Source organism: Rhea americana, unplaced genomic scaffold, assembly GCF_003343005.1.
Source record: "Rhea americana isolate MKP2758 unplaced genomic scaffold, rheAme1 scaffold_48, whole genome shotgun sequence".
Classification (NCBI taxonomy): domain Eukaryota; kingdom Metazoa; phylum Chordata; class Aves; order Rheiformes; family Rheidae; genus Rhea; species Rhea americana.
In genome coordinates, this window is record NW_028186623.1 from 2,262,301 (window position 1) to 2,284,292 (window position 21,992).

The 21,992-nt window shown below is 43.0% G+C and overlaps 2 protein-coding genes across 3 annotated transcripts in view; one reads left to right on the forward strand and one right to left on the reverse strand.

The window, feature by feature from the left end:
• The window catches only part of JAM3 (junctional adhesion molecule 3), a 34,743-nt gene extending 19,206 nt beyond the window's left edge, over positions 1–15,537 (forward strand). Inside the window, exons 2-9 of one of the 2 annotated variants that reach the window (XM_085316791.1) lie at positions 6,680–6,745; positions 7,658–7,771; positions 8,617–8,769; positions 9,012–9,214; positions 9,833–9,932; positions 10,861–10,990; positions 12,296–12,350; positions 12,981–15,537. In XM_085316791.1, the coding sequence (XP_085172917.1) occupies positions 6,680–6,745; positions 7,658–7,771; positions 8,617–8,769; positions 9,012–9,214; positions 9,833–9,932; positions 10,861–10,990; positions 12,296–12,350; positions 12,981–13,016 (857 nt within the window). In that variant the 3' untranslated portion in view covers positions 13,017–15,537. Of the gene's footprint in view, positions 1–6,679; positions 6,746–6,790; positions 7,553–7,657; positions 7,772–8,616; positions 8,770–9,011; positions 9,215–9,832; positions 9,933–10,860; positions 10,991–12,295; positions 12,351–12,980 lie in introns of those variants that run through there. The other variant, XM_085316792.1, reaches the window with a different exon arrangement.
• Positions 15,538–16,341: 804 nt separating this feature from the next.
• The window catches only part of NCAPD3 (non-SMC condensin II complex subunit D3), a 32,334-nt gene continuing 26,683 nt past the window's right edge, over positions 16,342–21,992 (reverse strand). The window contains exons 30-35 of the mRNA XM_085316793.1: positions 20,899–21,068; positions 20,527–20,666; positions 20,334–20,411; positions 17,312–17,386; positions 17,153–17,213; positions 16,342–17,059 (exon numbers count right to left, since the gene is read on the reverse strand). Of these exons, the coding sequence (XP_085172919.1) occupies positions 16,936–17,059; positions 17,153–17,213; positions 17,312–17,386; positions 20,334–20,411; positions 20,527–20,666; positions 20,899–21,068 (648 nt within the window). The 3' untranslated portion in view covers positions 16,342–16,935. The remainder of the gene's footprint in view (positions 17,060–17,152; positions 17,214–17,311; positions 17,387–20,333; positions 20,412–20,526; positions 20,667–20,898; positions 21,069–21,992) is intronic.

Sequence of the window (21,992 nt, forward strand, 5' to 3'; positions counted from 1 at the left end):
AGAGAGGAAAAAAAGGCTGTGTGCATGGCCTGGATGCTAATAGGCCTCTTCTGCAGCAAATGCAGTCAGGTCTTTAAGCTGTAGGTTGAGATTGGGATATTCTCACTGGCTGAGGTTTTATTGCACGGCTGCACACACTCCACCTACAGACAGGTAGCACCTTGGCTTCTCTGGTGGTGAGCAGGAAGAGAGTGAATTATGAACAAAAGCCTGAATTCTCAGAAGCCTAGATGAAAGCAAATACTCAGTGGTCTTCCACACAATTTCCTACTGCGGGGTCCTGGTCCTGTGGAGATCACCAGAGGCTCCCTCATTCTCGGCATTTAGTGCTAAACGAGTGCCATCACCTATCTATCTAAGGGAGGAGAAAAGCAAAAGACAGTGCCGCATGAAGCACCGTACGCTGCTCTTTAATACTGCATTTGCCTTCCCTTGGTTAATTATGCTTCATGGCCCCTGCCCAGAAAGGCACATCTCCTTTGTTTGTAGGTGTCTATCACAGATTTGGCACCTTTTTAAGTGAGCTCTACAAGCCATGCATCTAAAATAAGTCAAACTGTTTTATGATAGCTGGTAAAAATAAAGCCTTACTAGCACAAGCAGCTCTAACAGCACAGAGGGTTTATGACTAAAAGTGGGGTGTTTTCCAGGGTGGGCTGGCCACAGTCTGATGATGGCCTTTTTATAACTGTTATCAGCTCCCACACAGACCAGGTCCATCTGTTACTTAAATTGAACAGAGACACTCCTAAGCTTTTGTTCCCTAATCTCTAGCTACACATCTACATTGTTCTCTAGCAGGGCAGCCCACCCCCGAGCCACGCTTGGCTTGCTGATCTCAGAGAGGCGCCAGGGAAAACTGGACTATGAGCAAGGCACGCAACTCTTCCTGGTCACTCGAATGGATAATCCACTCCCCTGCTCCCTTGAATCAGCTCGAAGGGGCTTCTAACCTGCCATTTGGATGCCACAGCAAATATACAGCCAGCTACTCTTGGGCTGGAGGCAAGGGGTCGAAGTTAAGTCTCTCAGCACTACATCATGAAATCCTACTGACTGCATTTCTGGGTTTAGGCTGGGTTTTTCCAAGCAGACCTACACGAATTGTCACTTAGAAAGGCACTGAGACACATGAAAATACATATGAGAATAAATAGGATGCCTACTTCCCACTGAAATTCAGTAACAGCGATGTGTGCCATTTACACCCTGCCCGCACGTTTACACACCCTTAGAAAGCCGGCCCTTGCATCTCATACGTGCAGCTCCCTTAAGCTATTCAAAAATCTCCAGCCAAAGGACAGTCAGACCAAAGAAAGAAAGAAAAAGGGAAAAGAAAGAGGAAAAAAAAAAACAAAACCCAACCCCACCCAGCAGAGTCAAGTTAGGCAGTTTTCACAGTTCTCGGCATCATATTCTGTGTCATGTTGCCTGTCCTACACCACCTAGTCTACACTGGCACAAGTTGCATTGTGGAACATGAATGAGATGTGCCAGAGATAGAGAAGAGCACAAAGAGCCTCGAACAGCCAAACCTGTGATTGAACTGCTGTGCAATATCCTTACTTGGAAGCCAGCGGAGAGTCCTGGAGCTGCTGCAGGGGACCAGGGAGCCCTGCTCTCTCTGTGCTTTGAACATGCTGCAGGTGTAACTCACAAACGTTAGCAGGTTGCAGTGAGATCCCTTGATCCCGCCTTAAGCAATCCTGCTGAAGCCATTATGCTTCACCTGAACAGCGTTTTCTACCTTGGGCCTCAGGCCTTTAATGAAAGCAGTTGTGTCTGAAAGGTGGAGATGATCCTCAAACTGAAGTGCTGAGAGGCAAAGGGGTTGCCATCTGGAGGTGCAAAAGGTTTCGAAAAGTTAGGGCTTAGGGCGGTTTCTTCAAAATGAGCCAAGCACAGACACATCCTCCTCTGACCCAGTCCAGCAGACAGCTCCATGTTGCTTCCTCCACCCTCCCTCTGGAGGTCTCGCACGAGTTTAACAGTCATCTTCCTATCCCATATGCACAGCACATCCAAGGTAGGGACAGTCTCGAGGTCAGCTGGGCTGCCCGCAGCGACAGTGTTCTCCTTGCGCCTGCTGCTCTGATGTCTCTGCCGTCCCGCCCTCGTCACCACTTCGTTCCCTCCAGCTCACAGTACTGCGGGTGGATGCTGTAGGGGGCATCTCCAAACTGGCAGTCACGGATGTGTTGACACGCCAAGTGTTTGGCTAACATATTTCTAAAACCTAACAGTGTATCGCTTGCTCTCACTCAGCAGTACTCCTGCTGCACAACGTAACCATCTAGAAAGCAAAGATGCTTAAGAAGGCATGTGGTTTATAGCAGCATTCCCCTGCGGCTTAGACGCATTTTGAATTTCAAATCAAGCAACAGTGTAATGATGATGGACATCCCAAGCAAGGCATATTTTTGTTGCTTTAGTGGGTAGTTGTTTAAATACAGTTACGTGGTTTTGTACTGCTTGTGCCAAACTGTGCATTAGCTAAAATTATCAGATGACTATAATATCAGCAAAAAAGCATTGGAATCTCTCCTATACTGCAGCATAGACTACTGGTAGCAGCTAATCTGAATTTGTTGCCAGTCATCCTTTTTACCTTACATGTAATATTTTAGGAATATTTTACCTCATCTTACTTCTGCCTAGAATTTTTAAACCAATAAATTAGGATGAAAGGAGATGGAGGGTCAGGCTTTACTTAAACCCCATAAAAATGGAGATAGGATCTTTACTATCATCTAGTTGTTTAGGAAAGTTGCTATTTTCTTTCTTCTGTACTTTCAATGCAGCATTTTAAAATGATTCAGATAACATGAATCACAGTAACAAGCATGGGCTGAATCTCTCTAGCTAGACTGTCATAAGAATATGTATAGACTTCATTGCTTTGTCCTGGATGCTATATTAGAGAATTGATGGCGTTTGGGATTCAACCATATTTGTGGCTGAGTCTACTAGTCTAGTCTACTAGTACATACAGATCTGGTAGGTATTAAGGTGCGTCTGCTGTGGCACGTGTGCAGCTCTGGAAAGGGATGCATGTCTATGCAAGGTTAGTCCACAAACCCAAGATGCTGAGACCTTTGAGATTTACGTAACGCACTGAAAGAGGCCTAAAGGAACATCTTTGGAATACATTTTCTGAAGGATGACAGTTACCACTAATGATGGTTTAACATACAAAACAAAGCAACTAATAGTGCCACCACCAAAGAGCCAGCACTTGCCAAGAGCAATGAAATATGATGTAGCATATTATCCCGGTCCTTGAACAGGAGCCTGGAAGCAGCTGGGAAGTGTTGGCTTTGTGCAGATTTCTCCAGCCCCCCTGGAGGGGGCTAGTCCTGCCATGTAGGAAGGAATGAGGAAGAAATTCCCCCCAAAAGAGCTAAGAGGAGGTAAAGAGTTGTTCTGCACCTACTTTACCATCTTTGTAGTTACTTAGGATTTTTGTCTTTTTTTGCTCCCTGCAAAGCTGTAGTCGTCTTGTTATTTATAAGATGCCATTCTCAGTGCTTTTGTGCCACACACAGAAAAACAAATCTACTTTAGCAGTGATTTAAGCAGCCACCATGATCTCTGTCCACAGCCAATACATGTGATAATGTAAGAACCTCTCTCACAGTCTCCAAGGACTCAGCTTCTGTCTAAAATCTGTTGTCACTGCACTTTGTGCCTGAAGGATAGACCTAAGTCTCTTGTGGTTAATGTGTGAGAAAGACCCAGCTGTGAATAATTTCCAAGAAACAAGATGGGTCCAGAGTTTGATGGAGTCCCACTGCCCTGGAGTGAATTCCTCTAGAGTGGTAGCTCCTTCAGATTAACACATCGTTGTGGTGTTACTGTCTCCATCTTTCACTGAGCTGATCTAGTAGCTGCAGATGTATTTCAGCAGGACTGTCACCATATACCTACTTGATTGGACACTGTTATTCTGAAAAATAATCTCTTGTAAACAAGAATGTAGAATAAAAAACTAACTAGTGTTATCAAATTTCCTTTAAGGAACAAAGGAATCTTTACGGCATCCCTCTCCCTCCCCATCTTTCTCTAGTGTTTGCAAAAGACTTACAATATATGTTAGTACTGACCAGGTAAACACTGTGCAAGCTGTATTCTGCAGCAGTCTCCATCATCACCTGCTACTTCAGGTCCTAGGAGAAAGTCGTCGTTTGTAGAATGGGTTTTGTGATGCAGTTCTTTGATGAAGGAGGATGCTGTCTCAGAACTGGAGAGCACCTACAACCTTCTTCCTTTTAAAAATTAGGCGAATGCTACCACCAGAGCCACCTGTCCCAGTCAGGAGGTGAATCAGGGTCTCCACACGTAAGCTGAGTGCTCAGGCCTGGGTCCTCAAGGGACGCTCTGTCAGTTCCAGAAGCAGGAATCGCACTGCAGAAGCAATCAAACGACATCCTTGTGCGGAAGGCCCTAGAGCATTATTGAAAATGTGTCAGCAGATTTCAGAAGGATTTTCCTAAGCTTGTTTCTTGTCTTCTTTTGACTAGCTACTTCTAATACTCCGGGGTTTTGCTGGGATTAGGGAGATCTGTTTATACTCATGGGGAAGGAGAGCAAGGATCACAGCCCTGGGTTTGCCATGTGATAGTTTAGGCGGAACACCTGGAAGGATCAGAGGATAAGCAAAGGGAAAGGAATATGCTGGTGCCTTGTGGCACAGTTACCTCTTTTCAAGGGGTAAGTCTGGAAGCAGCAGGCCTGATTGTAGAGCTGAACAAATTACTTGTGGTTGCTGAGATCACCCCCGGATTGAAGCAAACCAAGACGGCGGCAACTTCTTTGAGCTGTTGAGAGCCAGCTCTGAAAATGGCATTCTCCTGAGTCCCCCCAAGTAAAGCACAAGCAGACCGAACACAAACTGCTCGCTGCACTGCCCTGTTACTCCCTTCAGCTCCAATAAGTTTCTCCCCAATAGCTACATTGCAATCCAGAGCACTGTCATCTTAGTTCAGTCCTGGATTTCTCCCAAATACTACATGAATGTCTCCAAATGCAAAAGGGGAAAGAGTGGAAAGATCCTGCTAGGAGCAGTTTTGGCTGGGCAGTCTATTGATTTGCATCATCGTTTGCATCTTATGTGAGTAAAAATTATTTTGTACCCAAGGACAGCTTCTAAACCTTGCCAGACTCCAGCCCTCCCCAGTGGTCTTTGGGGAATAAGCACTGAAAGCCAAGGCGCTGAGAAACGTCAGCAGTCATGAGCGATCGGTATCGGCAGGGAGCTGAAAGAAGTCTAGGTGTTGAAGGCACCTAAAGCTCGAGTTTTCAGTGGAGTGATTCTGCAGCTCCTGGGTGTTTCTCAGACTTGCTGCCTTGCTCTGTTATGTTATCTGAGACACATGTCAGAGAAATGTTGCCCCTGTGTTGTCACAGATTTTTTTTTTCCCCAAAAAGCTTTCCACCCTGAATGCCAGCACACAGGAATTACAAAAGGACTGGTGTGATGGTGGTCCTTTTTCCCTCCACACCCCCCCTTCAGCTGCCTTTTCTACTTTGTATTCAAATTTATTGTGACTTTTTACCTGGAGTAAAATAGTCTTAACCTTTTTGCACATGTGTTCTCATATCGCTGAGGCATTAGTTTCCATCATCTTTACCTTGCTGTTTGATCTAATACCCACAGAAGTCAGTGGGTGTCTTTTCTTAGCTTTCGATGAATTTCTGGTTGGCTTCTTAATAGCAGAGTTGCATACAGGCCTATGGCATCCCAGTGTAGCTGGTTATCTGGCACTGATTGTAGCATGTATCCTCCCTCCTGTAAGACAAGACTTTGGTGCAGCCCATGTTTTGCAGAACATGGTGGTCTGACTGGGAGGTAATGGGCTTTGCAAGAACCAAACACCTGTTCCAGAGTATTTTCTACGGTGAAGGCATGGCTCGCCTTTGCTGCCTGGTTCTCTTTCTCCGCAATGCGCCGCGCTGGAAGCTGCCTGCCTGTTCCCCCAGGAGAGGCGTCTGTACGCGTCTGCATCCAGCGGTGCGTGAATGCGGTTGGTACCTGCTCAGGCAAAAAGCACAGCAGAAAAGACATGGAGGGCAGCTTCTCAAGAGAGAAATAAAAGGGGGGAAATGGCTGTACTAGTTGGGAACAATTTGGAGTTCAGAACAAGGACAGGAAAGGAGAACAAACTGCGGTGTAAGGATGGCTTGCAGCAGTGCGTGAATAAGATTTTAGTGCTGCTTCGGCTGAAGGAAGCACGGCTTCCACTCAGCTCTGTGGGAGCGCAGTTAGGCTGGACATTTTATCTTCTTGGAACTGACCGGAACTCTACTTCCTGTCTTTTCCTCCTCATCAAATTAATTTGGAAAATAATGTGTTCCGTCCTGGATTATCAGAATGAGAATCCCGTCATGATCTAAACAAGCATAAGGCACAAGGAAATGTCTTGTGCTGGCATTGCTTTCTGCTGTTATGGGAATCCTCGGCTTTAATTGCTACTTCTAACAACTGCATTTCCTGTATTTTCACCACATCTCTTAAATAAACCCAGGCCTGCTGGACTGGCATTAGTAGCCAGGAATAGCTTTCATCTGGGGATGTTGGTCCTTGTAGCTGGCTGAGAAGATTTCTCAGCAGGCAGTATGTTTCTAGCTGGGTGACTTATGAGCTGTGCTATTTCTTATTACCTTCTGTTTGGTTTTCCAGGCTGCAGACTCTTGGCTGTGGAGCTGACATCCAGCAACACCAAGCCCGTGGTGCAGGAATTCCAGAGTGAGTGCTGCGCGGGCCGCTGGCTCCGGAGCACAGCCACTGCGCTGCCCTCTGCCTGGAGATCTGCATCAGTCCAAGCAATTGGGAAAAATTTTGCATGTTGCTCATGGTATCTGGTTTCTTGGGTGAGGCAGGAGAACTGAGCATCTGAGATTCAGAAAAGCGCTTAAGAGCATGTCTTTGTCTTTCCCTGTTTAGTTAAGCGCTTGATTGATGTGGTTTATTGGAGTCCTGTGAAAGTCACTGGCACAGCAAGGTGTCTACCTAAGTGCTTTGCTGAACTGGATCCCAAATAGAGAAAAGTCAGTTACATTGCAATTAATACAATGAAGAGGGGGTCAGGAAATGTATATTTTATTTTGGCCCTATTACAGACCTGCAACGTGATTCTGGGTAAGCCACCTCTCAACGCTGCTGCCGTGTCCTCTCCTGTAGATGGAGATGACATTGCCTACTTCAAAGGGGACCGAGTTTGCTGAATTTATCCACAGGCAGCACGATTCCCAGCTCAGACAAGAGAATAAGGCATTGCTGAGTACATTAGCAGACACCACCCAGGGAGATCCTGTGGCCCTGATTCACACTGTACGCCCTGATTAGCAGCGAGACCGCGCTGTGGACTCACCCAGTCACACAGTATTGTTTGCTGTGCGTTAGGCCCTGCGGAGAACAGTGTGTTCGTTTCTCTCCATAGCTGTTATCTGTATGGCTGTTATTTTTGCTGGCCAAAATCCATCTTCCCCAATAGCTTCTGGAACCCGGCAGTGTTTCTCTTTGTGAGGCGGATGAAAGAGGAGGCCTTGCTTTGTGGGTAGCATCTCCTAATAAAACAATGTGCAAGACTGCTCGAAGCAGAGCAAAAATACAGCTGCTTCCTATTAATCTGTATTTCATTTTTCTTCCTGCTGCTAGGTGTTGAGCTGTCCTGCATCATTAAATCCACCGTAACACCAGATCCCAGAATTGAGTGGAAGAAAATCCGAGATGGCGAAACCTCTTATGTATTTTTTGACAATAAAATGCAGGGTATGAAGATTCGTTGTTCTTTGCTCTTCCTACTTTTCAGACAAGTAAGACAGAGAGCAGACAACTCTGTAAAAGAAAGGATCTCTGTTTGTCTGCCTGCTTTCTTCTGGAATTAGAAATCAAAGTGCAAGATGGATAGAGGGCAGAATGTTCCTTGTCCTCTGGGGGTCATAACTGACACTTCAATGAAGGAGCCACAAAGAGCTGGAATGAGATCCTGTGCAGGAAATACTTCTCTGCAAATGCTGCAGCTTCTTTTCTCCAGCTTCTGTTGGTCCCTGCATGCTTGCTGGGTGTTTGGGCTCTCAGGACCACATGTGGACCCTTCCTGTCCTTCCAAACAAAATCTGAGAGCTCCACCAACACTTCAGAAGCATCTCTGTCTTGAGTCGTCTGTCTTTGCAGCATCCAGGGAGCGTGTGATGAGAAGCAGACTCTTTGGCTTAAGAGTGAAACTCAAATACAAGACTGCTGGTAGGGCTTGTCTGCAGCTGGAGTTACTATTACAGTGGTATTACTGTTGAAGGGATCACACATTAAATGGGACCAACAGTCATATCCAAATGAATCTTCCAGAGGAGACAAGACCTGAGGCTGTCAAAAAAGTCAGATTTTGCCACAATTTTTGAGCATTGGGATGGTGCTTTCCCGTTCATCCTTTTCTGTGGTTAGCAGTGTTGGTTACCTGTATTGTCATTATAGAGAGGAAGGCTCTTAAGAGCGGGGAGTTCCTTTCAGGTGGTTCTGTTGACTCCAGAAAGAGCCCAAGCTCAGCCACTAACTCAGATACCTAAAGTTAGCCTGCATGACTGCCTGAAAATTTGTCTCTCTTTCTTCTTTATCAGGAGACTTTGCAACTCGTGCAGAAATTCTGAGCCGGACGTCGCTGGTGATTAAAAACACCACCCGGATGGACACTGCCACATACCGCTGTGAAGTGGCAGCACCTTCTGATACTAAAACCATAGATGAGATAAATATCCAACTTACCGTCCAAGGTACTGGCTCAGGCACAGATACTTCTGCAGGCACTGCTGGCTGATGAAAGTTTCTGTGGGTCTCTTTAGAGCTGAAACAGTGGTGCTCAACACTGACTCGAGAGACTCTGGAACTTGTTGGAAGCCAGCTGGAAGCAGCTGAAAGTTTTGGTGGCTTTGTAGCAGAGACAGCTTAGAACGTACATCAGAAATTTAGTTCTACTCACCGGTATGATTCACATGTTTTTCTGTCTTCCTCACAGTGAAACCTGTGACTCCTAGATGCACAGTGCCTAAAGCTATACCTGTTGGTAAGACAGCCTCCCTTCACTGCCACGAGAATGAAGGATACCCAAAGTCCACTTACAGCTGGTACCGCAACAGCGAGCCTTTGTCACCAAACACGAGATCGAATGCCAAGTTCCAGAATTCCTCGTACACCCTTAACCCCACCACTGGCACTCTGGTAATAACCTTACGGATACAATCAAGACTTGTGTTGCTGGACAGGTTGATTTTCAGTGTTGCTTCTAAAAGAAGAAAAGATTATTTCACTTTGCATCGCATGGCACGCAAGGAAGAAATAATCTGAAGAAGGTTGGGTATTCAAGGATCTGGGTAACTTTGGGACGGGAAAGATTAACATGATGGAAGAACTTATGACCCCAGCTGTTTGATTTTGAGGCACTGCCAGTGTCACTTGCCTTTTTGGGAGAACGGCAACATGGCTTCTAAATCTCAGTTTTCTTTTTGTGTTTCATACACCCCCACCGCTAGCTGCTAAATGCTCTCTACAGGGGGAACCATCAGTTTGTATCCCTGCCATGGTGGCTGTCTTCCCAAGGGAGGTGTCTCGCAGTGCACTGTAATGCCTGGGGAACGGAGAGTAAAAGTGGGGAACGGCAGTAAGAATTCTGCATTTATGCTCCAGTACTGCCAGGTCTCAGAAGTGAAGAATCCTCAGTCTAAAACATTTTTCTTCTTATGAGTCCACAAGGCAACTCTGGGCCTGCTTTCTAGCATGCTTGTGCCCTCACGATGTCTTCTGTCTGTCACGTTCCGCTTCCCCTTTCCTCCTCCTCAGGTCTTCCATGCTGTGCACAAAGGCGACACGGGCCGTTACTCCTGCATAGCAACAAATGATGCGGGTTTTGCCAAGTGTGAGGAGCAGGAGATGGAAGTCTGTGAGTGGCTCTGCATAGTTTTTGGCAATATTGATTAATATATCATCATTAATACATTATCATTACTGTAGAGCAAGAAGACGGACAGCCTAGAGCATTCGGTCTTCCCAGATTTCTGATAGCCTCCCAAAATAGTTCTTTTCCAGCAGAGGATCAAGACTAGGCTGCTGCATGGCATTTTCAAAGCTGAATAGCATCAGATGAGAAAAAACTTGAAAATGAGATAGCAAAGTCTGGAAAAAAAGACCTCACTAAAAGCTGGTTACACTGAGTTAACAGGCACCCTTGGTATGCACTTGCTATCCACTATCAACGGTGCAGAGAGATTCCAAAAGCATTCTAGTATCTAGATAATGCATGCAATGATATCCTAACTGTCCAAGGAAGAACACAGATGAGCTTTAAGAATGCTAATTATATAGAAGGAATTTTTGCTTACTTTTCTGGATTTATAAAATAATGAAGTTGCCGTTAAGTATATTACAGATCTGAGTTTTCTAACACCGGTACAGTCAGTCCCTATTGCTGAAATATGCCTTTTAAAAGAACAAGAGGCACCCAGAGATGAGAAGAAGAAAAAAGGCAATCTAAAAACTGAGGGAAACATTAAAACGCTGTTCAGATTCATGAACAGTTGTGTCTCAAACAAATAAACAGGGAATGGAATGGAACAGACCTGGTGCACACAGAAAAAGAGAAGGGAGAAGTTTTAGTCTTCACTGTTCTGCTAGGCCAGAACAGAAACTCTCTCTGCTCTGGAAGGAGTCCAGGTCCTTCTTGAGTGGAGTGAATCAGGGACTGACTAGATTCTTATGAATTCTTGGTGTTTCGTTTAAAATAGCCAAGAGGTATGGTTTTAGTCTGTGTTCAGCTAGGATATTGCAACTGTCTTAAGAAAATACTGGATGATGTTTTCTCTCTTTGCCAGATGACCTCAATATTGGTGGGATAATCGGTGGAGTCCTGGTGGTCCTTGCAGTGTTGGTGCTCATCACTTTTGGTATCTGTTGTGCCTACCGAAGGGGTTACTTCGCAAACAGTAAAGAGACTGGGGAAAGGTAAGCTGGGATTCACAGCGTTCTTATACATATCCCTGTGCCCTCACCTAGCATGAAGTGCTCTGAAGGGGGCCAGAAATTCATAGCCAAAATATATTTCAATGCATGACTTGGACATATTTCTTTTTAGTCCTCCACCAAAGACTATAGGCCAACCCAGTTCTTGAACTATCCAGTTCCCTGCTGTGAACACTGCACCATGCTGAAGGCTTATGCGTCCAAGGGAAAATTTTGGTGTGGCTCCTCTTGCAGTTGCTGCCAAGACCACCAGACAGAGGAGTGAGAGCTATGTCTGATACGCTTATGCTTTGCAGGAGCGGGAGAGCACAATTACGTGCGTACGAGTGCTGTCCAATAGGTTGTGTGCTGTTGGCATACAGAGGTCTGCGATCAATGAGCAGAGCACATAGCAAAATCAGCTTAAAGCATTAGGACAGACATAGGAAATGTACGTGGAAGAGTAACCTCTCTGCAGAAAAGCTCATTGATTGTGACTGGGATTAAAAATGTGCACATTATAGGTTGTGCACTAGAATGTTAAAACAACAGTATTAGGATTAGGATTTAAGGTGACGGTTTCTCCATGGATCAGAAACAAGCCTTGATATCCTTACAGAATCTGTAGAAGAAATAACATATGTAAAACTAGATAGATTCCCACCAGATAGATCTATGTTAAATGTTGTATTTCAGCAGCAGTCCATTTTTTTTTCCAGAACAAACTCCCAGTACTCTATCTGCATATGACTGAGGGGTAGCATACGCTGGACTTCACAGTCATACATAATTTCTAAATTCCTATGTGATTGCAAACAAGTGGGCGTTTCTTATAGCTAGGCAAAATGCTGAAGACATCTGGCAGTGAAGGTTTAAAATTAACTTTGTAATTGCTACAAGAAACAAAGCTGGAGGCACACCGGAAGGTACTGCATAGGGACCAGGGTAGCAGAGACAAGAAAAGTATTGGTTAAAGTCTTTGTGGAGTTACTGCAGACACAGGCTTAGTGTTTGTGGAAATATGTGGCAAACATTTTCTCCTCTGCTCAAGGACTCTTACAGGGACTGAAAAAAAAAAAAAAAAGAAAGAAAGAAAGAAAGAAAGAAAAAGAAAAAAGAAAAAAGAAAAAAAAATCCCTGTCATGATGAATGGTAGAAAATGCACAGATCTAGCATTTGAGCAATGAGCTGGGTTTCTCTCTGCTTTCTTTTCATTGGACTGGTCTTCCTATAGTCTCTTCTTTCATCTCCCCTCTGAAAATCTACAGTCTTCTTGTCCCAGAAATGAGTTCTTTTCCTTTATTTCAGCTACAAATCTCCAGCGAAACCTGATGGCGTTAACTATATCCGAACAGATGATGAGGTAACAAATGATTTGCATTTAACATCTCTTTATGTAGGAGAGGCAAAGGACTACTAGCTTTTTTTAGGGAATGTAGTCTTTCTTAGAGTGGGCACTGTTCAGAAGCAAAGATGTAGAACAGAGAGAAAACAGAAGGGTAAAGGCTGAGTCATTTCCTTAGAAAAAATGAGCAGTTTAAGTTGTCTTAAGTGACTGATGCCAAGAGCTATCAAATGCAGCTCTGCTCTGTCTCAGTTATCTCATGACTTGACCCCCTTAGGATGAGTTTCATTGGATTAAGTAGGCAGGCCATGATGCTTTTATAAGAGAATTTGCATTTTGGGATTTGAATAGCTCACTAAGCTTGAGATCAGAAAAAGCCTCTCTCTATCAGCAAAGACGCTGAAGAAGGAATCAGTAAGTCCACTGCTATGTGTGGTATGTGAAGATGACGTATGTGAAGAGGCACAGGAGCATCAGACTGCTATGGCTGATGTCTCCCCTTCCTTACCTGCTACCTAGACAGAATGCTCAAAGTTACATGGATAGGATTTACCGTTCGAGGGCATATTCCAGTTGGGGGTAATAGGAACGAAGAGGTGCCTGGAAAGCCATTAGATCCTTCCAACATCCAGAACTGTTTTATTGCAGGGTGACTTCAGACACAAATCTTCATTTGTCATTTAAGATGCCAAAAGAATATTGCAAACCAGCAAAAGAAAGTGTGAAAATACCTCCTCCAGGAACTCAACGCAAGAGCAAAAGATGAATTAAGTGCGCTTGGAAGAGTTTGGAACACACAAGAACTTGATAGATAGCTATCTGTGTATCTTTTTTTTTCTTTGCCAAAGTTTAAAGTAACTCCTCACTGCCCAGCCTGCATCTCCCCTGCCTCTGGAGATACCAACAGGATCAACTAAACCTCTCCGTGGAGTACGAAAGAGTTTTAATACTTCTCAAGAGACTGCTGTGGAGCTTTGTGGAACTGCCTTCTATTTGTGCTGCAGGGACACAGCCACAATGTTCAAACCAACCGGGGAAGCAGCTTTAAATAAATGCGTATCTCAACCTGGTAGACACAAAGGGTGCTGATAGGGCAACAGAAAGGCTTCAAAGAATATGATTTATCCGTGCAAGGGAGAGTCTCTCTCAGCAGCTTGCTGCCGAATCACACGTTTGTGCTTGTCTTGCGCTTTTGACTCTAACTGCTCAGGTGCAGAATGGGTGTCTGAACAGTTTACAGCGGCAGATACTGAAGCAGTAAATGCAACTCATGTTCGCAGCCCGTTTGTCAACTCTCTCTGCTCCTTTTAACATGAAACCTGATACGGGCAGCATCAGTCCAGAAGAGCTGATTCTGTTCACTGCTTTATAGAAACTTACTGCACGCAGGTAACCCCTAATTCTAATCTGCACAAAGCGGGCTTGCCTCTTGCGTCTTTTGGTGTTTTAGAGAGGCTTACAGTGGAGGTATAGAACCCAGTGCTGAGACATCCCTTTCAGGAAAATTAAAGCCAAATACTTTCATGGGCTAGGATTCCCAGAAAAGGTACTGAGATGTCTTCAAGCTTTTTTACCTTCTCCATTTATTTTGTAAAATCCCACATTCTAAATTTTTTGCAAAGATATATTTTGATTACTTCAGAAAAGGTACCATTTCTATTTAAAGTGTAAATATGTGATGCCAGCAGGGTTTAAGTAATGTAGCTATTTTTTTACTTTTTAAGCTACGGAGAGGAGCTCAAATGTTGCTATAGTGTGGCACTGTCAGAGCATATCAGTATTACTGCAAGGCGTAATACAAAACTGCAGGTGGAATAGCATCTCTTTCCTCTTAAGCTAGCTTCAGCAATTTCCTTGTCACAAAAGGTCTTACAAGACAGAGCAGAGTCACTCAGGGATAGTTTTTGTAAAATTATGGCAGGAGCTATCAACTTTTTTATATATAAAAATTACCTTTCTTGCAAGTGACCAACACTTTGTTTTTGTTGTTGCAAGAAACATCCAAGGATGGCTTTTTGGATTCAGTTCTGATAAGGTGACAGAGTGACTTTATATTTGCTACCCCCCTAATGTTTGCTAAAGCACTAATGCAGCTTGTGACAGCTATGCCAACTTTACAGGTTCAGATTGCATAGCAAAGGCAACTGTTTCTGGTGTTGGGAAAGCAAAAGCTCAATATAAAAGCACTTTTGTAGTGTCAATTGCAACTTTTCTCTAGATAACAACAAAAAAAAAACAGAAAAAAATCAATTTCTCGTAGCTTTAAAGGGAATACTTGGAATCTCGTTTCCCAGAAACATATGCGTTGGTAGTATTGAACAGCATTGGGTACTGTAAAACTGCAAGATGTGGATGCAACACTAGAACTGTGCTGTGGTTTAAGAATTTTTTTTTTTAATGTAGCATAACTTAGTGTTCTTGTATTTCTGATATGAATTGAGCTGTCTTAACTTTTCATGTATACAGTATTTTGAATACTTGACAATTTGGACTGTCAGTGTTATTTTTTAGTGTTCTGCATTAATCTGCTTTGAACTTTTCACCAAATAGTTACTATTTCCTAGGGGCCTCGCTGGACATGCCATTGCTGCATTTGTTTTGCCCAAAACTAGCGTTACCACTTTTTTTTTCTTACTTTTTTTTCCTGCTAATTAAAGTAAAAAGATAGGGCAGCCATAACCCTATGTTCTTTATGTAACCAGGATATTACCACTGCTACCTTGCAACTGAGTTATGGTTACATTAAGACATACTCTTCAACCAAGCCAAACAGTATTGTTTACTGTCTGCAAGCTGCCTCTAATCATCATGACAGTAGTGAGTGTAACATTCCTTTGCACCTTCTGTATATCCATCTTTTTTTTTTTTTATGCTGCTTTTAAAATACCTATAATAAGGGAGAGAAAGAAAAGGGTTGATTCAGGGTAGCTCTGGGCACTATGGGAGTACAATCTACAGTCTCACCATGAGCTGAAGGCAGCCTTCATGTGAAAATCCTGTAAGCTAAGAATCAAGACTATTTTTCAGTTCTAAAATGTGACAGTGGCATCTCTAACGAGAGAAGGGGAGATGATCCCCTAAAACAGCTCATGAGACCTGACTGATGGAACTCATTGTATCATTGTGAATAATATTCAGGTTTGTACTAATGTATTACGTTTAACTTTACCAAGAATGTTTTACATAAATACCAAGCTATAAAGTATTCTTGTGTTTTTTCTTCTCTTTTTTTTTCATACAGTCACATTAATGGTAGCCTCTGTTTTCAATTCAGTGAAATAATGAGAAGTGGTCCATAACATTTTAAGGCAGGAGAGAAGGAACAAAAAGAATGGACTTGGCCATAATTTGCCATTGCTTAAGCCAAAGCCATTCCATTTATCTCCTGCATCCAGGTTTCTACTTTGAGAGTAAAGTTTAACCCCACTTGAAGGTTTCTTTGTTCTTAGAACAGGGACAGTGAGGGTAAATGCTGAGATGTCAGTGCAGGAGGCAAGTGCCTCAGGAAAGGCTGGAGCAAAAGCATGCTCAGCCTCTGCGTCTACTCGTGTGGAAAAGCCTCCTCCATTGATGCTGTTCCCACCGGAACAAGCCAAACCGGCACGAATACAACAGACTCCATTTTCAAGTTTCAATGAAATTTAGGACAAGAGCTCTGTAATAAAATTTAACAACGGAAAAACTCCATTTAGGTTCACGTGGCATCACAGAAACTCAGGGATGGTTAGGATTCCAGCATTTGCACAGCACATTCATTACAAACAGGTTTTTTTAGACAGAGCACAGAAAGCTATGCAATGACTTACCAACTTACTTTGATTTTAGTGATAGCTACTAATAATCCTGCTTTCAGTCAAGTAAGAGTCTATATTTAAAAGCTGCTGGGTCCAACATTAATTGAACTGAGTGCTTAAGATATAAGTGACATAGTGGAAGAGGCTTTGGGGCTGTAGAAATTTATAGGAAAAAAAAATCTCTGTTAGATCAAGAAGAGGGAAGACTTTGTGGGTGGAATTAATTCTCTAATAATTTATTTTTGTAAAATTTTAATAGTTAGGAATAGCATAGTGGAATGGAAATATTCCATTTAAAAGCGAACTTTGAAGCTGTTCATATACACAGGAGTTTGCACAACAAATAAGACCTGCAGTAGCATGCAATTACCAGATTTAGGGCTGTGGCAGTAACAAGCTGTTCTACCTTTGTTAAAATTAAAGCAACTATAGTATATCATCAATAGGGACAACGAGGCATCAAGTGAATAAGCCGAGCCACTCACTTCCCTTCAAGCTGCGATAAACACATTTATTGCTAAGCTCATGCAGCACTATGCTCTTACTTTTCCAAATGGACAAATTATACATCCTGTGAGGGAATAAAAAGCCTTCTTTTTGTACTGGAGCTTTTTAGCACTTCAGTGAGCAGCAGCTGATTACATATACATGCATTAATGCAAGATTTGCATGTCCATACTCCAGAGAATTTCATGTTAAAAAATAAAAATAGATATGGAAGGAAGGAAGGACATGTGTCCACAGTGATTTATAATTACAGAGGAAAGGGACAGATTTCAGACAACATGATGAGAATTCTGTATAACAGTTCATTGAAAGGACTGGTTATCTGGTTTCAGACGAGTTCTCCGCTGGGACCGTCTCACTGGGACACGTTGCTTGCTTTTTTTCATTACTGGAGATTCTACTTTCCACTCCCGTGGCAGGGATGGTCTGGAAGAAGGAAGCAGAGCGACCATTTATTCTTAAAATACTCTACTAGCCTTTCTTACTGTGACTGCTCTTTCAGACCTGAGTTGAACTTACGGTTTCTCCGGTGATGTCAAACAAATAACATCTCTTGGCTGGTCTTCAGCCTCTTTCCTCTCTGCAAATAATGCATACATTTTCATATTTTAAAAAATTTCACAGATTTGATCATTTGGTTTTTTGCCCCCTCAGGTTAGAATCAGTAAGAGAACTCGCCTGTAGCCAAACTGGGCGTGTGCGTCAAGCTGATGTAACTGACCCCAGCACCAAAAGTCAAGTCGTTAATGGTTCCTGAAAGAAAAAACACGTATTAGCAGTCAGCTCATGATACAGCCAGAAGGCAATATATGCTGTAGTGAAACACTTAAGTGTAACAGAATAAACATACCAGTTCATTACAGGCACATATGCATCTCGTCCAACCCAGCAGACCCCACTGTCTTTTCTCCAGCATCAAAACTATGTATTGAACCTGATGGGCCATCTATGCACATCCCCTCTTACAGCATTTCTTGTATGTGGAGGAATGGAAATTAAATTCAAATATGGGACCTCAATTGCAGTCCCTGCCCTAACTAGGTAGGAGAGCCACAACTTCCACCGAAGCTTAGGCGTCTTCCACAACATGCTTTGCTGATGGAATAAATTTACCCAAGGCCACAGTGTAGGTTCCTGTTAGCACTCACCTTAGAATCAGACCAGTTAGTTCAAGCCAAGGTCTTGAGCATCAAGCCATGATGCTCTTGAAGACTGACAAAGTACCTAAATAGCCCTTCTGTGCGGAACTGCTTGCAGCCAGAAGAGAGGAATCACTTGACAGGGAAGCTAGGAGGAATTTAGCTTGACTGAATAGGCCATAGCTGTCACCTATCTTTTTGCTGTCATTTTTATCATGAGAGATATCACAATACTCGGATTTTACTTTACTCAACTTTCTGCTTTACGTTCATGTTTCCCAGAACCTTTCATAAGGAATTAAGGTAGAAAGTGCCTTATAGGGCAGGAGATGGAAACTCTGCTTCTCTCTAAAGACTGAGTGCATTTGCTTTCAAACTCTTTCCTTGTCCTGAAAGGGAGTCACTGAAGCATGTAGTGGAAGCCCAATGTTCTGTGGCTTAGCTAGCCTCTGAATCTCTCAAGACTGACTTGCAAACATTTTGGCTTTATGTAGTGTGCCTTAAGTAGTTAACTTGGCTAATGAGAAGTTTATGTGAAAAAATAGAAAGAAATACCAGAGAAACATCACCAAGGAAGGCTTCCCATGCAGTCGAAAGGGCTGTCTTTACAAGTGCTTATGTACTACAGTGCAGCAATCTACGCTTGCCCAGACCCACTTAGCTGTTCACAAAGTAAAGAGCAGGAGAGATGAAGAGGCTCCAAAAGCAGGGACTGGCTGACAGGCAGAACAGTCGATAAAAACAAAGAGAGATCATTGTTCTTAACTTCTTATGTACAAAATAATTTAAGAACTGCATCTCAAAGAGTTTCAAAACGACATACCAGAAAAAGAAAAAAAAAAATTTTTTTGACTGTCTATCATCTTGAAAGACTCAGCACCACCATGCAGGTGGCTCAACACACACTGAGGTAATGATATTGTTCTGTATAGTTTGTCTCCTCATTGAGGGATGGATGCTGTCTCAAAGCAGAGCAGGAATTCAGCCTTGGAACCACTTCACATTAACATTCTCCTTCTTTGTTCACCACATGGTCCTTAAGAGAAACAGCAATGCGAGCTTCCAGACAGAGATACCGCGCTTAAAGATTTCTGCTCTCCAAAAACACACCCTCCAATTTTCTGCACAAAGATTGCTGCTTGCTGCTTAGACAGAAAGAGAAACATTGAGACAGACGACAGCCAAGGAGTGGAGCATACAGTGAAGAGAAAGATCGAATTTTCCAGTGGATGCACCTCACTACTGTTGATTTGCTCCTGCCTGCTTGTAGATGTCAGGTATTTGCAGACAGCTGCACAGCTGACTGCCTTACTGGTCACATACAGTTGGCTCTCCTGTGTGCATACAGGTCAGATATTTGCACAGATTTGGGCAAACAGTGCAGTCATATTTATATATGCTTATAGGACAAAAATCAACAACAAAAAAAAAAACAAATTAAAAAAACCCCATAACTGCCTAATGTGACTTGACCTATCGGACACTCACCTATACTCCCAGCTTAACTGCAGCTTTCTCTTGAGCAGGAGGAGGAGATAATCACATGCACAATTCGTGCTACAGCAGAGATGCCCTAAAGGAGTTTAGCAGTGAACTGACATAAAGGAAGGAAATCTGCTGCTGAAACTCAGCTCTGTTTGTGTTCTACTATAAATGTCTTCTGTGCTTGCAGAAAGGGACACCGCGGCATGCTCCAAGACTGTCAGAAAGCATTCCAATAAAACATAACTTTTGAAGGTCAGGTTTTATGAGATGGTAATTCAGCTGCAGTGGACTTAAGCACAACAGATTCTCTTAACTTGTGTATTAGAGTCTCCTCCCCATGTATTTCTACTTTAATTTCCACAGTAGAGTAGAAAAACAAACATTCCTTCTCCAATACTCAATTCACTTCTTTCTTAGCAGTAGAGCACACATACACAGAAATGACTGTGCAGGTTATTAATCTCACTTGAGCAATCTCTTCCATTTCTCACAATTGTCACAGCCCATTGCCTGCTTTGGTAACAGAAGCAGGTCCTAGTTCATCTGGGATCCTTTATTTAGACAGCAAGAACCCCCTGCCTTAGAGCTGGAAGGGCCTGGACTTTGAGGACTTCCCTCTGCAGCAGGGTTCTGTAGGTCAGTTTAAAGTGCTCAGCTGTGCTTCTAGATTTAAAAAGAGCAAGTATCTCAAAGCAACAGAAACCCCAGCCAATGCATGCTCTTAAGGAACCAAGGCGATATGCCTCCTCAGCACCTGAAAGCTGATGAAGGAAGAAAGGACAATAGTTTTGTTACTTCAGCAGCCAGAAATAAATGCTGATCTACACTGACTCAAAACTGTAATACCCTCTGGCACATAAATGGTGACCATATTGGATTGTTCTTTCCTATGTACATTCCTATGCTCATTTAAGACTTCACTTTCAGACTGGTTTTTATTTACTTCCGCCATTTAGATGAATAACCAGTTAACACCGACTGATTTTCTCTGCTCTATAGTGGGGCCATGCATCGCTACATCTCTGAGAGAATGAGTGTTCTGTTCAATTTGGAAAGGATTCCTTTGCAATACTTACGTTCTGGTGTGCTGATTGCACGACCCACCACCGAAATGTTCGCTCCAGTAGACTGTTTATTCAGGCTTTGAAAGGATCCTAGAAATAACAAGGAAATAACCAAGAAAAGAGAAGTGTTCACTCAGAGACATTGAAGGTGTAACAATTAAGCTATCTATTCCCATTGTCTATCTGTTTGCAGCAAGCTGCCTACCTTGCTTGCTGCCAGTTGTACTTGACGGAAAAGATACAGTCGATAAACTTCCTCCAACACTCTTACTGCGTTGCTTGCTTCTGGCCTCCATCGCTTTCCTGGCCGAATTCAGGATGGCAAGTGTGCTCAAGGACACTCGCCTACAAGATGAAAAGATATCACAGAAACACTGAGGTGATTTCTTTCTTCAAGACCAGATGAGATGCAAGCAATGAGGGACAGTCCTATCCCCTGCCAATTACTTACGCTCTCGGACACTAAAAGCAAGAGAGAAGACTTGTGGTAGCTTTCATACCACTAAGTGAGGAGTGGATAAGCAAAACAACAGTCCAGCAGAATATCATAACCCTTAATATCAACAGAAACCCATACCTGCGACTAAGTAACGGCAGTTTCAGAACATCAGCTCGAGGTGTAGTAAACTCGGAAGACACAGAGGAGAGATGTGATCCAGATGGCGATGACTGTCTCCCAGCAACAGGAGACTGAACGTTATTATTCCAGCCACTGGAAGGTACAGCTGTCTCCAGTGATGGAGGTTGCTAGAGAAAACAGGAGGAGAGACCATATATCTAACAACGGATACAAGACACCTAGCTATAAATTCTGTATGACTAAGAAGTGTCTTTTGTGTGATGGACATAATGGGGTGCCAGGGAGAAAGAACTTATTAGCCAGAACTTTAACAAGAAGTTAAAAGTAACTTTTGATGTAATACCGATGTCCTACTTTAAAGGTCTACATATAGGCACTCTTTGGAATCAGAGTGAGAAAAGGTACTTCCAGGACAAAAGTCATCTCATCTTAAGGTAGGTGTCTAAAATACTGCAGGACAATTTATACCAGCACATTTCTATTTCTTTATGTTGACTTTAAAAGAGGATTTGCATGACTAGCAAAGATGCAAATTTCCACCTGTATATATCTTAAGTCAGGCAAAATGACTCCTCCTTTTTGTGACTTGTTTATCCTCTTAACAGAGGGGCCTCATTTTCAGAAGGCAGGGCCTGTAGACAAGGCTGCATTGAAGTGCCATATTTTGCAATCAAATACTGAGGCATTAGAAAGACCATCACTTTAGAAAGCTGTCATGCAGAGTAACGATAATTTAGATCTTAAGGATGACACAGCTGAATCATCTCAAGTCTAACAAAAGCATCTGTACAGCAAAAGTAGGTGTATGGGAATTAGAGGCACTATCTCCATAACATCCACCAAGAGAAAAAACTTTAACAGCCAAGTAAAGGACTGGTTCCGTCATCAACTTCAAACAGACACAGAATTGTTCTGATATGATACAGCCTTCAACTCAAAGTGGCCAGAAATCCAGCTAAATATTAACTTGTAATAATTTTACTCTGGGAAAAGAGAGTAATACAGGATATTAGTACAGCCAGTGGCAAATCAGACTTGGCCTTCTCCTTAAGCTGAATTATATTTAAATTCTTTGTTGCTCCTCTTTGACT